Source organism: Arachis stenosperma, chromosome 10 (genome assembly GCF_014773155.1).
Source record: "Arachis stenosperma cultivar V10309 chromosome 10, arast.V10309.gnm1.PFL2, whole genome shotgun sequence".
In the NCBI taxonomy this organism is placed as follows: Eukaryota; Viridiplantae; Streptophyta; class Magnoliopsida; order Fabales; family Fabaceae; genus Arachis; species Arachis stenosperma.
The window spans coordinates 66,648,417-66,662,931 of record NC_080386.1 but is presented as its reverse complement, the minus strand read 5'-3'; the positions used below and the strand labels follow the sequence as shown (position 1 = coordinate 66,662,931).

Genomic DNA, 14,515 nt, shown 5'->3' with positions numbered 1-14,515 from the left:
TCTATGGCGCAGCTCTTGCATTACCCTAGCGCTGTCGCTACCTGTTCCCCCGAAGGGGCGTCTTTCACGGGCTCTTGATTGTGGCTCGGTTCGTCGTGGAGGGGATCTTAACCGCTCGCGTGGGGAGGCAACGGAGGCTACCCCTTCGAGACCCACCGGGTGGCCTTGGTCCCCTGGACCTGGCACGATCTCCATTCAGGCGTGTCCCCACAAACGGCGCCAATGTTCGGTGAGTTGGGTACCGGACGGTTCGAAACGATCCTCGTAAGGACAGGTGGGGCACAATCTGGAGATGGTTTGCGAGGGTGAAGGCGGAAAGCCGACGTCCCGAGCTCTCAAAGAGGAGGGGGGTGTCACCTGCAATGACATTTCGACGCTCAAGTTAGTCGAATGTGCAGGCGAAAAGGAGATAAGGTAGCATGTGACGTACCTTGGGGGAAGGGCAAAACCTTCCCCATATATACCATGTCAGAGGTGGGCCCATCAAGGACATGCCCACCTTCCTTGATGCCTCCTTTCCACAGCTGTAACGCAGCTGTCAGGGACGCGTATCCGGATCGGAGATCGAGCATTTCGTCCCTAACCGTACGGATCGGGTGGTATTCGGGTCGACCCAAACCGTTGGTGATTTAGACCAGGCCGTAACAATTTATAATCTTCATTCATTTTTGTATATTTTTATCCTTTTTTTTTCCAACCCTCCCCGAAAAAAAAATCTGTTTACCTTTTGCTGCTACGTATTTTTAAAAACACAAATAAGTAACTTAAAAAATCAAATAAAAATTTCTTTTTAAAAAAGTCACTCCTGAAACATTTCCTAATAATAAGAAGAGTGTGCATCAGTGTATGCATGCCTATATTGTGTAAGTAGAACATATTCTGTAGGTTCGAACTATTATTTTGCTTAATAAATAACATATAATAAGAAAAATTATTATTATTTTATGTCTGTATATATTAACAAAGTAATCATTAACCATGAAACTAAACAAATTTTTACAATAAAATAATCAAATATTTCATAATAAAATAATCAAATATTTTTATAGAAATATCATTAAACTTTTATGAATAAAAAATGAACTATTATATTTTTATACTTTTATTAAAATTTTAATTATATTATAACATAAAACTAATTTTATTATAATTTTGTGAAATTTGATTATAAGTGTAAATCAATTAAAATTATATTACTTATGAAATTTAATTACAAATATAAATGTATAATCAATCCTATTTTGATATGTATTTTTATACAAACTGTAATTAATGGTAATTAAATTTTTATATTTATATAAATGTGGACGTGGACGTACGCGCACGTACATATGAAACAGATAATAATTTAAAAAAAAAAAAAGAAAACCAGCTTTTGTATTTGGCACACAGTAAAATTTATATCACAAACCACTATTCATAAAAGTATCATGCATTATAATGAAAAATGATGTCTTAATTATAAATTATTACAAAATTTAGTTTTGATGATTTTACATTTAATGATTTTAAATTATATTTTTCTGTGAAGTTTTTTTTTTTTTTTTTTGCAAAAAGTAGGCTCTCACTTGATGAGTCTAATCTGATGACAAAGGAAGTATCTGTTATACACAATAATGACTGCAATTACCTTATAATTGTATTTTGGTTTGTTCTTACATTGCCAATTTCACTTCATTTTAATTTCCCTTTCTTATTGTTTTAGTTGTTATATATATTATTAAGGAGAATTGTTTTTATTACACCAAATCGAATCATCTTCTTTTATTATTAATTAGATGAAGTATAAAATTTAAATGAATTAGATTTATTTTATATCTCATTTTAAAGAGGAGAGAAAATTTTTACGAAATTATTTCTCTAAAAAAATTTAAGACAATAAAAAAAGCACATAAATAATTATATATTTAGCACACCTCTTTATACAAGAGTTTCTTTTTGAATTTGAATGAATTTTTACCCATACAATTTTTTTCTTTTTATTTGTCGTATGTTAAAATTTTTTTGAATTTTAAATCTTTAAATCATAAAAACTTTGATATTATGTCATAAAATTACATATCCTAAAATTTTAAGTTAACAAAAAACATATAAATGATTATATTTGTAATAAAAAAAATACTAAATTTAAAAGAAAAATAAAAAAAATTAAATTGTTCATGAAAATTATACATATCATGACAAAAAAATTTACTTTTTGTATAAATTTATTTAATGAATGGAATCTTCTAAACATATTGAATAAATTTTTTGCTTGTATTAATAATTCTGTCAACAATATAATCTTTCATGAATAATTTTAGCACTACGCATTTTTTCCTTCTACATAGCTTAAACTTAATTCTGCCAAGCAATGCCACTGCCATCTTTATATAAACGTATCTCCCTCTCTTCATTGCTAAGTTTCTCACAATCACTCTTTCTCTCTCTCCCCCCACACACATAGACACACTCTCTAGTCTGTCTCTTACTATGGCCATGAGTGTTGAGAATCAAGACCCTAATGACATAGGATTCTTTTGGGATAACCAACCATGGGATGTCTCAAATTTTGATAACTTAGGTCAAAGAGAAACCAAAGAGAACCTACATATAGAAATGCCTCCTCTGCCACCAGCTCCTACCAACCACCTCACACAGGGAGAAATAGAGAAGAAAAATGAAGAATTCACGACGCCGGTTACAAACAACAAGAAGCGACGCCGAGCTGACGAAGATGGCAAGAGGCCTATGAAGAATGATGGTAATGATCATGATCTCCATATATGGACAGAGAGAGAACGAAGGAAGAAAATGAGGGACATGTTTGCTAATCTTCATGCTATGCTTCCTCAACTTCCTCCTAAGGTAAAATAATTATTCAACTTCAATTTTTCCTATCAGATTGATTAATTTAAAAAATAATAAAAATAAAATAGTAAACAAATTTTGCATGTTCTAATTAAGATAAAAAATTTATACCATTTTAAGCTTTTAACATATCAATTTTGGTAGATTATTATTCTCTCACTTTCTTGTGTAGTTTTTTATGTAACAGTGAATATGTTAAACCATGCATGAATGATATCTACCTAAATTTTTGTTTTACTCTCAAAACATATAAAATTTTCATCTCTTTTGTTTGTGAATGCTTTTCCATCAACCTTCTCATGGTTATCTTTCCTTCGGCTAAATTTAGATCGACATGTATATGCCTCTATATTTTTCTCTATATATATATATATATATATATATATATATATATATATATATATATATATATATATATATATATATATATATATATATATATATATATATATATATATATATATATATATATATATATATATGTGTATTTAATTTCTCTTTCTCTTTTTCTTTTTATTTTTAATTAATCTATATATTTCTTCTCTCCCATTAAGTTTAGCTTTGTCATGTATCAGCTGGATCTGTATCTTTTTCCAAATTGGACAATTAGGAATGTAGAAAGGACAGAAATCCTTCTGCCATCTTTCCATGTATTCTTCTTCCTTTATTAATTAGAGGAGAATTAAAAATTAACTGAAAAGCTGATTTTTTTTTCTAAAAGAATTAAATATTATTGAAATTTTGAATAAAAATAAATATTTGATGATTTTTGGATAATAATTAAAATCAACATAACACAGTCATAAAATTTTCACATATAAAAGTTGTTCTACAATAAAAGGGTGTGTTTCTTTCGGTTTTTTCTGACAAAAATTATTATTATTATTATTATTATTATTATTATTATTATTATTATTATGGGAGTTACTTAGATAAAAGATGTCTAAATTTTTTTAAAGATATTTTTTAATAATTAAAATTTAACATATGTAATCAATTAAATCGTATTATTTCTGTCATAATTAGATCGGACAAACTGCTTTGACCAAAAATTCGATTAATCAAATTTTAAATCAGTCTAAATTAATATTTTTTTAATAAAAAATAACTTCAATATTATTATTATAGAAAATAGTTAAAATATTCTTATTTTATATATATATATTGAAAACTCTAAATCTTAATCTCATGATAGCATAGAGAAAAGAAGTGTTAGGATTTAGGGTTTTCAATATATATATATATATATATATATATATATATATATATATATAAAAGAGTATTTTGTCATTTTCTATGATATGAGTATTGTAGTTTTTTTTATAAAAAATATTAATTTAAATCGGTTTAAAATTTAGTTCATCGATTATTTTGTCAAATCAATTTGTCTGATTTAATTTTGACAAAAATAACAAGATTTAATCAGTTATATGTATTGAATTTTAATTACTAAAAAATATATTTTAAAAAAGACATTTTAAACGTCTTTATCTAAGTGACTCCCTATTATTATTTGCACATTTGTCTAAATTTAAAATAATTTTTTTTAATATTTTTTTTGAAAAATCTAGATAAAACAATTTCTTAGTAAAATTAAGGTATAATACACATTTTGTTCTTAAATTTTTGAAAGGTTTAAAAATAGTAATAATAATAAAAATGAATACAATAAATAAATACTTTTTTGCTTGTGTAATATACTCTATTTCCTTAAATGAACCTATAAAAAGAGGTTAAATAATTATACGATAAAACCATTTATTTTTTAACACCATTAAATATTATCAATCAGATTTGAAATTTAATCCAATTGAAAGATTTTTCTGACTTTATTACCATCTTTAAGATTTTCAATGATCACTATAAGGTAATTTTAGGGTTGTGTTATCTATATAAAACACGAACAATGTGAATTTACCAGCGTTTCACTTATTATACGAATTCTAAAATCAATTTTCTACGGAACTAATTTTTCTTTAATCAACAACAAATTAACAAAGTAGAGGATAAACAAAAATTAAGAATTGAATTGTCATTATAGAAAATGAACTGTTTAGAAAATTTAATTTCAATTTTTTTTACAAAATATAATCCATAATTTAAAAAATATTTATATTTTTATTTGTTAAAATATTCTGTGTGTTTCGTTTTAAAATATACATATATGTAAAAAAAAAGTATATGTGTTTATTTTGAAATAGTTGCCTAGTTGTGTTAAATTTATGGTGAAAACTCAGATACAGTCGACTTCACGTGAAATTGATAGTTGAGAGTCATTAGATAAAAATTTAGTCAAATAGTCAAATTATCTAACGATTCTCAACTATCAACTTCACCTGAAATCGACTGCACTTGAGTTTCTACCTAAATTTATTTGTATATTTATAAAGTTGATGTATTAAAATGTTTGTACATTTTGCTCTATTTATGATCCTATTGTAAACAATTTGTTTTCGCACATGGCTAAATTTGGTTTTGAATGATTCTGATTTTGATGGATTTGCATGTCCTTGCAGGCAGACAAGTCATCCATTGTGGATGAAGCGGTGAGGCACATCAAAACTCTGCAACAAACGGTTGAGAATCTCGAGAAAAAAAAGCGACAGAGGATTCAATCTCTCTCTGTCTCTGTGTCACCAATTGTGTGCGAATCTGCTGTGACCGACCCTCAGTGGAACCCTTACGACTCATCATCCTTGTCAAGAGATAATAATGCATTAACTATAACCGCCACTCAACATGCTTCGAATCCATCTTTTGTTTCTGCTGCTGTTGCAAATAATTCACCGTTTTTCAAGACTTGGGCTTCACAGAATGTGGTACTGAACATGTGTGGAGAGGAAGCACAGTTCAGCATATGTGCAGAGAAGAAGCCTAGTCTCTTCACCACCATTGCTTTTGTGCTCCAGAAGCATAAGGTTGACGTCATTTCTGCTAGTATCTTGTGCAACCATAATGTCAATAGATACATGGTCCTTACTCATGTAAGTTCCCAATTCCATCTCTACACTTTATATACATTAGCATTTCTTTAATAAATAATCATGGTCAAGATATATAAATAATTTGATCATGTGGTATCAGATTTTACATAACTAAGGTCTAAAATTTTATGTTTACTTTTTGTTATTCTAAAAGACAAAATTTTAGCATCACACTAACGGAAAGGACATATGCGATTTTGGACATTAAACCCCCAAAATTATTTTTACTTGAGAAAACATATTAGATATATAATCAATTATGTCTTTTTAGTATTTACTTATTCATTTAAAATTTTAGGATAAGTGATTTTATACTAATAATAAATTAAATCTAAGTTAAACGGTTGTCAAGATATCCTTAGTCAGCATAGTGCATATATATATAATAAATATAAGTATTGTTTTAAACATATAATTATTTATGTTCTTCTCTTATTATAAGTTTAATCTTTTAGAATAAATGATATCATAATATACTTTTAAAATTACTATAATAAAAAGTCAAGAGTTTGATTTTACAGACAAAAAAAAAAGGTTTAACATAAAACAAATAAAAAAAGACTTATATAAAATTTATACAAATTAAAAAAAAAATCTTAAGAAAACGTATTAAAAATAGAATTATTTATATGTTTTTTTTAATAAACATACATTTTTAGAATAAGTAATTTCATAATAGATTGCAAATCTAAACTTTACTCAATTGGGATGTCCATGATGTTACAGGCAAGTAGGGCTTTACTTCAATTTGCAGACGCAAATACAGTGGAGGAAACTTTCAAGCGTGCAGCTGAGGAGATTATGATGTGGCTCGGCTAAAGCTTTTGATGATTAAAGAACTTATCTAGTTGTTGTTCTGTTTAATTTGAATTTTTTTTTTCCCTAAAAAGTTATGTCATCTTATTAGCTTTACGGCCAAACTTGGATGGTTAGAGCAAAGAGATGTGCATATAATATATAACAAATGTTTATCTTTATGGTTTATTTAGTCTTGTTTCAAATGGTTTTTGCTCTCCAATATCAAATTTGGTCCTGACTCCATGGTGGATCATTTAACCATATTATTAATATTATGTAGAATTTCATTCTGTTTCCATAATGCATGTGTTATTTTTGGGTGCTTATTAGGAATTAAAGGAGACAGCAGGTGAAAGATATGGGATCACAAATTACTTTTTGAGAAAAGTTAAAGGGTATATAAAATTTATTATTTTTATCAGTAATTTTAGCTATCAGTTTAATTTTTTTAATTTAATTATCTAAAAAATTTCTATTAACTTTTTAGTATTATTCTTATTATTTTTTAATATGTCAAAAAAGTGTTAATTTTAAATTTAAACGACAGTATGATTTAAATCTATGAATATCCAATTTTTTACCTTAATTTTATTAGGATGGATTAAAGTCTGAATTGAAGCATAGATTGAGCGTTGTTTTATTTTATTCTTTTATTTTCAGGAAGAATTTTTTTATTAATTTACAAAATTTCAGAATTTGTTATTAAGGCAATTCACCTTACTACCATTTAGTTAAATCATAAAAAACATTGGTCGATCTTTACCTTTAATTTAAACCATTTTATCATTAAAAATTTTTCTTATAATAACATCTTCATTGGAATAATTATAAGTGTATAATATTTAAAAATATTTTAAAATATTTGAATTTGAGTATTTTTTTTTGTAAAATTCTTTTGTTTTTTAAGAAAAAATGATTTTAGTTCAGAGGTTGAGTCAATTGATCAATGAAAGTTTTTATATTTATATAATTAAGAAGATACATAACAACAATAAAAACATATAAGAAGATAATAATGATAATGATGAAGGAAGAGTAAACAAAAAAGAGATAAAATCAAATAAGAAATAAAAAAAATGAGGAAAAAGAAGAAAAAAAAAATTTTGTAAAAGAGAAGGCAAAATAGAGCACATTAATATACATAACTTGGTCGGACTTGATTATATAAAAAAGGAAAATATGAGGAGCCAATGGAATACTTGTATAATATATACAATGAAGGTTTATGGAGTATTAGAGATATAATCATTAATATTACCTTATTCTATCAGTTGAAGATTTTGGGATGAGTGGTATCATGATATAGTATTAAAGCATTTTTTGGGAAGATGTTTATTATCTCTAGTACTCAGAATGAATATTCTAGATAGTATGAAAAATGTTTATTTTATAACTCAATAGTCCATTATACATATTGTATAAATAGTCCATTGTCTCCCTAGTGGAATCCATATAAAAAATTGGTCGCCCAACATTTTCGATTTGAATACAAGTGTAAATCAATTTTGATTATATTACTGTTAGCACAAAAATTCGACGCCTTATAAGTTTTGACTACACCAATCAAAACGTCGAGTATGCATGGTGTGAGTCGAAAAATGATTGGAGTCAAATTTTGTTAATAAAACGTGGAGTAATTACTAAGATCATGGTAAATAAAGAACGTAGGGGTAAATGCTTGGTGACCAAGGTAAAGAAGAAAACGTGGAAGATCTAGTTTAGAAAGCGAAGTCTAACATGATCAAGGCAAGGTCCTGACGTGGGTGTGAAAGTCTGAAAAAAAAAAGGGTAATTAAATCGGGAGAAAGAGAGAAGCATTTACCAACTCAATATTATTATCTATAAATAGAGAAGTTTAAAAGAGTTACAGGACTTCAAATTACACTGATGCCCAAAAAATTTATGAAATGCAAGTGCATCTGAGAGTGTCTTGAGTCTAATTTCAATTTATTTATTGTTTTATTTTTCTTTAGTTCTATTTTCTTTCAATTTCTCTTATTTATTTATTTAGTAATTTCTCATTCATCTTTATATTCCACTTGTTATAAATATTTATATTATTCGTTACAATTTATATTTCATATTTTACAAATAATTTTTGACATCCTCAATAATTTTTTGACATCCACTTGTTATCTGCTCTACAAATTGAAATTTTTTATACAAACTTAAATCAACACTTGTCGAGTTTAACAAAAATCAAACAAAACAATTACTTATAAATCATGCTTACAAATATAAATATATAATCATTCATATTTTATTACTAATATACGAATCATGATTGACCGACGATAATTAGCTTTATACATCTACATTCATAATAATTTTAGTGAAAGAAAATTAGCATGGTATTTGGCACACAGTAAATTTGTATGAAAAATCATTATTCATAAAAAAATTATCACGCATTACAGTTGTAATAATGTCTTAATTACAAATTAATACACAATTCAGTTTGATGACTTTACATTTAATATTTTTAAATTATTTCTATGTAGGTTCTTTTTGCAAAGTAGGACCCCACCTGATAAGTCCAACCTAATGACAAAAGAAGTATCTACTGTATACGGTGATCTCATATCTTTTTCTTATTTAGATGCAAAGAGACAACAATTTCTTTTTAAAATTAAGGTAAAATATGCATTTTGTTCAATATTTTTAAGTATTATTTATTTATTAATTAATAAATTTTGATATTATTTGTTTTATAAATTATTTAAATATTTGTTTTATAATTTGATAATTTATTTCATATATATCAATCATAATTATAGGAATCAAATTAATAATGGATCCAATCAGAGTATTGATTCACTAGATTATTAGTTCAACTATTAAATTATTTGTTAAACTAATCAATCTGATTATAATTTGATAATAATATAAAATTATATTTGATTCTTTTCATAATGAATAATTTTTTTATTTCAATAATTTATTAAGTACTTTATACCTATTATGTACCTCAAATATTTATTAAAACATATTATATAATCATTAAATAATATATGTTATCATTAATAAAGAGTTTTTTTTGTCTATTTTATAATTTTGAAATAGTTAAAAAAATTTAATATTTATTTTTACATTTATCTATAATTTAAAAAATATGGATAATTTGATATAAAGAGAGAGTATAAAACTAAAATTAAAATAAGTTAAATAAATATAAAACAATTTAATTGAAGTTGTTATATAATATATAAATTGATTAACAAATACAATAAAAAATGCAACATAACCTGGTGCAAAGTGTAACACCCTCACTATCAGAAGTCACGCTTTTGGCTGCGCTACTCTGATAGCAAGAAGTATTACGACTACTTTACATACTAAATACTAAAATAGGAGCCTGTAACTCGACATTGTATCGCTGATTTCTTTCAAAACCGGAAATTAATACCTTATTTTAAGAAAAATACAAGCATATATAAATTCATATACAAGACTCCTTACATAATAACTCATAATATAATATACTTATAAAACATACAATTCCTATCCCTCTTACAAATTTATAATAACAAAGACGAGGAAAGAAAATAAACTAATTAATACAACAGCATATAAACCAAACACAGTAGAACTCTTCTTAATGCTTCTTCATCTGGTTCTTGAAAAGGTAAAGCTGTAGGGGGTGAGAACCAAACCACACGGTCTCACCACGGAGTTTCAAAGTTGTCATAAGAAAATATTTAATAAGAAAACTATTTTCAAACTCAGTGATTATCATTGCCTTATGAATCTTTTAAAAAAACCAATAGGTAATTGTTCAAAACCTTTTCGAAGAAACAATGTTTAATCTTTCAGAAATCCAAAACTTTTCCTTTCTTATAAGAAAATCCCAATCAAAAACCAACCACGCAATCAAACAACACAATCATTAATTCAGCATCAAAGTTCATTCTCAAATGTAGCACGCCAGGAGAAACACAGGCAAGACAGAGAAGGAAAGCACAAGTAGGTAGCAGTTACAGCAAGTAGTTCAAGTAGCAGTTAAAAACAGTTTAGCAATTAGGCAAACCAAAACAAGTTCAAACCCAAGCAAAGCATACAAATGCATATGATGCATGCCTTTCCTATGGCTGATGAGGCCCATCTGTCGGTTATCCAGCCAACCTGACAAGTCTGAATTGTCCTTAGACTGTCCCCCGACGTTCATCACCAAGAGTCTATACATAGCTTTTTCTCAAATAATCAATATTGCTCAATGGGGGTAACATTCCTGGGAATTTATATAGTGCCCGGTCACACTTACGTCGTAGGGTCAACAGAGTATCGAGTTTTCAACCTGGTACACGTGGTGGCAAGTCATGGTACTTTATCCAAGGAACCTCGTATCTCAGATAATTCAAATTCATAAGCCATGTGAATAACTCAAAGTTCATATCTCAACATTCTCAACATTCCCAATATTATAATCATTCATCAATCCAAATCTCATTTCCAAATTCATTCAAAAACCATTTTTAAAGAAAATCCTCATCATCCTTCTTTCCATTCCATCCATTAACAATCCCAATTCAAAACATAATTCTTTCTCTGATAAATAAATAAATCTTGAAACATATAATGTTTAAAAACAAATCTTTTTAATTAATTACTTCAAATAAAACTTCTAATTTTATAAAATTTCGGCAGCATCTCCTCTAAAACTCGGATACTGCCACCCTTTTCGGGTCCCATCCATACATTTCTCAACCTTTTCTCAACTATTTCCAGATCTCAATCATTTCCAAAATTCAACCAGTTCCAATATCAAATTATTTTCAAAGCGAATCAATGCCAATAATAAATCTCTTTTTAAAATCAAACCAGCTCATATACTAAATCATTTATAAAGTCAGACTAACTCAAAATTAAACCGTTTCCAAAATTAATTCAGTTTCATATTTCAAATCATTTTTAGAGCCGATTTGTTTATATTATTAAAAATAGCTTCAAAACCAAGAAAGCCACTTTTCATAATAATCAACTAAATAACCGTTCAAACTAATTTCTTTTCAGCAATCATAAACTACTCAAACAATCGAGCAATCAGTCATTCAGTCCAGCAAACAACCACATTTATTAGATAATCATAATCACAGACATATGTTTCTCATATTAATATCTATTTATAACAACTCTGTAAGATAAAATAAATTTTAAGAAAACCCATACCTCGTTCGAAATTCAACTACGCGACAAATTGCATTTCTATTCTTATCCCACAGCAACAGCATCAATACTGGCCGTCCCCGCAGCAGCCACAACTTCTAAACACAGCCTTAGCTCAATCCTAAAACATTAATTTCGCGTAAAACTCAATAATCTATAACAAAATAGCAACTAAAAGAGTTTGGAACAAGGAACAACTTACTGGGTGGTGCACGAAATTGTGATCACTACTTTTTAATACACAGAACAATCCCCGGTAACGGCTCCAAAGACTTGGTGCTCAATACCATGGCATAAACACAACTTCACACAACTAACCAGCAAGTGCACTGGGTCGTCCAAGTAATAAACCTTACGCGAGTAAGGGTCGATCCCACGGAGATTGGTGGTATGAAGCAAGCTATGGTCACCTTGTAAATCTCAGTCAGGCAGACTCAATTGGGTATAGTGATAAACGAATAAAGCATAAAGATAAAGATAGAGGTACTTATGTATATCATTGGTAAGAGCTTCAGATAAGCGAATGAAGATGCCTTCCCTTCCGTCTCTCCGCTTTCCTACTGTCTTCATCCAATCCTTCTTACTCCTTTCCATGGCAAGCTCATGTAGGGTTTCACCGTTGTCAATGGCTGCCTCCCATCCTCTCAGTGAAAACGTCGCCTATGCTCTGTCACAGCATGGGTAATCAGCTGTCGGTTCTCGGTCAGGCCGGAATAAAATCCATCGATTCTTTTGCGTCTGTCACTAACGCCCCGCCTGCTAGGAGTTTGAAGCACGTCACAGTCATTTAATCATTGAATCCTACTCAGAATACCACAGACAAGGTTAGACCTTCCGGATTCTCTTGAATGCCGCCATCAGTTCTCGCCTATACCACGAAGACTCTGATCTCACGGAATGGCTGGCTCGTTTGTCAGGCGAGCACTCGGTTGTCAGGCAATCAACCATGCATCGTGTATCAGGAATCCAAGAGATAAACACTAGAGCCTTGATTGCTTGTAGAACAGAAGTGGTTGTCAGTCACCTTGTTCATGAGTGAGAATGATGATGAGTGTCACGGATCATCACATTCATCAAGTTGAAGAACAAGTGATATCTTGGACAAAGAACAAGCGGAATTGAATAGAAGAACAATAGTAATTACATTAATACTCGAGGTACAGCAGAGCTCCACACCTTAATCTATGGTGTGTAGAAACTCCACCGTTGAAAATACATAAGAACAAGGTCTAGGCATGGCCGAATGGCCAGCCTCCCAAATGATCTAAGAACTAGATGTCCAAAGATGATCAAAGGATCTGAAAATAATCCAAAGATGATCAAAGATGAAAATACAATAGTAAAAGGTCCTACTTATAGAAAACTAGTAGCCTAAGGTGTACAGAGGTGAGTAAATGACATAAAAATCCACTTCCGGGCCCACTTGGTGTGTGCTTGGGCTGAGCAAATGAAGCATTTTCGTGTAGAGACTCCTCTTGGAGTTAAACGCCAGCTTTGGTGCCAGTTTGGGCGTTTAACTCCCATTTAGGTGCCAGTTCCGGCGTTTAACGCTGGAATTTCTGTAGGTGACTTTGAACGCCGGTTTGGGCCATCAAATCTTGGGCAAAGTATGGACTATCATATATTGCTGGAAAGCCCAGGATGTCTACTTTCCAACGCCGTTGAGAGCGCGCCAATTGGGCTTCTGTAGCTCCAGAAAATCCACTTCGAGTGCAGGGAGGTCAGAATCCAACAGCATCTGCAGTCCTTTTGAGTCTCTGGATCAGATTTTTGCTCAGATCCCTCAATTTCAGCCAGAAAATACCTGAAATCACAGAAAAACACACAAACTCATAGTAAAGTCCAGAAAAGTGAATTTTAACTAAAAACTAATAAAAATATACTAAGAACTCAACTAAAACTACTAAAAACATACTAAAAACAATGCCAAAAAGCGTATAAATTATCCGCTCATCACAACACCAAACTTAAATTGTTGCTTGTCCCCAAGCAACTGAAGATCAAATAGGATAAAAAGAAGAGAATATGCAATGAACTCCAAAAACATCTATGAAGATCAGTATTAATTAGATGAGCGGGGCTTTTAGCTTTTTGCCTCTGAATAGTTTTGGCATCTCACTTTATCCTTTGGAATTCAGAATGATTGGCTTCTTTAGGAACTCAGAATCCAGATAGTGTTATTGATTCTCCTAGTTAAGTATGATGATTCTTGAACACAGCTACTTATTGAGTCTTGGCCGTGGCCCAAAGCACTCTGTCTTCCAGTATTACCACCGGATACATACATGCCACAGACACATGATTGGGTGAACCTTTTCAGATTGTGACTCAGCTTTGCTAAAGTCCCCAATCAGAGGTGTCCAGGGTTCTTAAGCACACTCTTATTGCCTTGGATCACAACTTTATTTCTTTCTTTTTCTTTCTTTTTCTCCCCTTTTTTTTCGTTTTTTTTTTCCTTTTTCTTTTTTTTTTTTGTATTCACTGCTTTTTCTTGCTTCAAGAATCATTTTTATGATTTTTCAGATCCTCAGTAACATGTCTCCTTTTTCATCATTCTTTCAAGAGCCAACATTCATGAACCACAAATTCAAAAGACATATGCACTGTTCAAGCATACATTCATAGAACAAAAGTGTTGCCACCACATCAAAATAATTAAACTGTTATAAAATTCAAAATTCATGCAATTCTTTTCTTTTTCAATTAAGAACAATTCTTAA

The 14,515-nt window shown here is 29.6% G+C and overlaps 1 protein-coding gene across 1 annotated transcript; it reads left to right on the top strand.

Moving 5' to 3' along the window:
* Positions 1 to 2,472: 2,472 nt before the first annotated feature.
* Positions 2,473 to 6,653, top strand: LOC130957188 (transcription factor bHLH95). Its single transcript, XM_057884055.1, has 3 exons — positions 2,473 to 2,847; positions 5,367 to 5,834; positions 6,561 to 6,653. The coding sequence occupies exons 1-3, from the start codon at positions 2,473 to 2,475 to the stop codon at positions 6,651 to 6,653; spliced, it is 936 nt and encodes a 311-aa protein (XP_057740038.1).
* Positions 6,654 to 14,515: the final 7,862 nt, after the last annotated feature.

Coding starts and splice junctions, on each gene's coding strand:
- LOC130957188 (XM_057884055.1), top strand. CDS start 2,473: ATGGCCATGAGTGTTGAGAATCAAGACCCTAATGACATAGGATTCTTT. Junction 2,848..5,366: donor TTCCTCAACTTCCTCCTAAG/GTAAAATAATTA, acceptor ATGTCCTTGCAG/GCAGACAAGTCATCCATTGT. Junction 5,835..6,560: donor GATACATGGTCCTTACTCAT/GTAAGTTCCCAA, acceptor ATGATGTTACAG/GCAAGTAGGGCTTTACTTCA.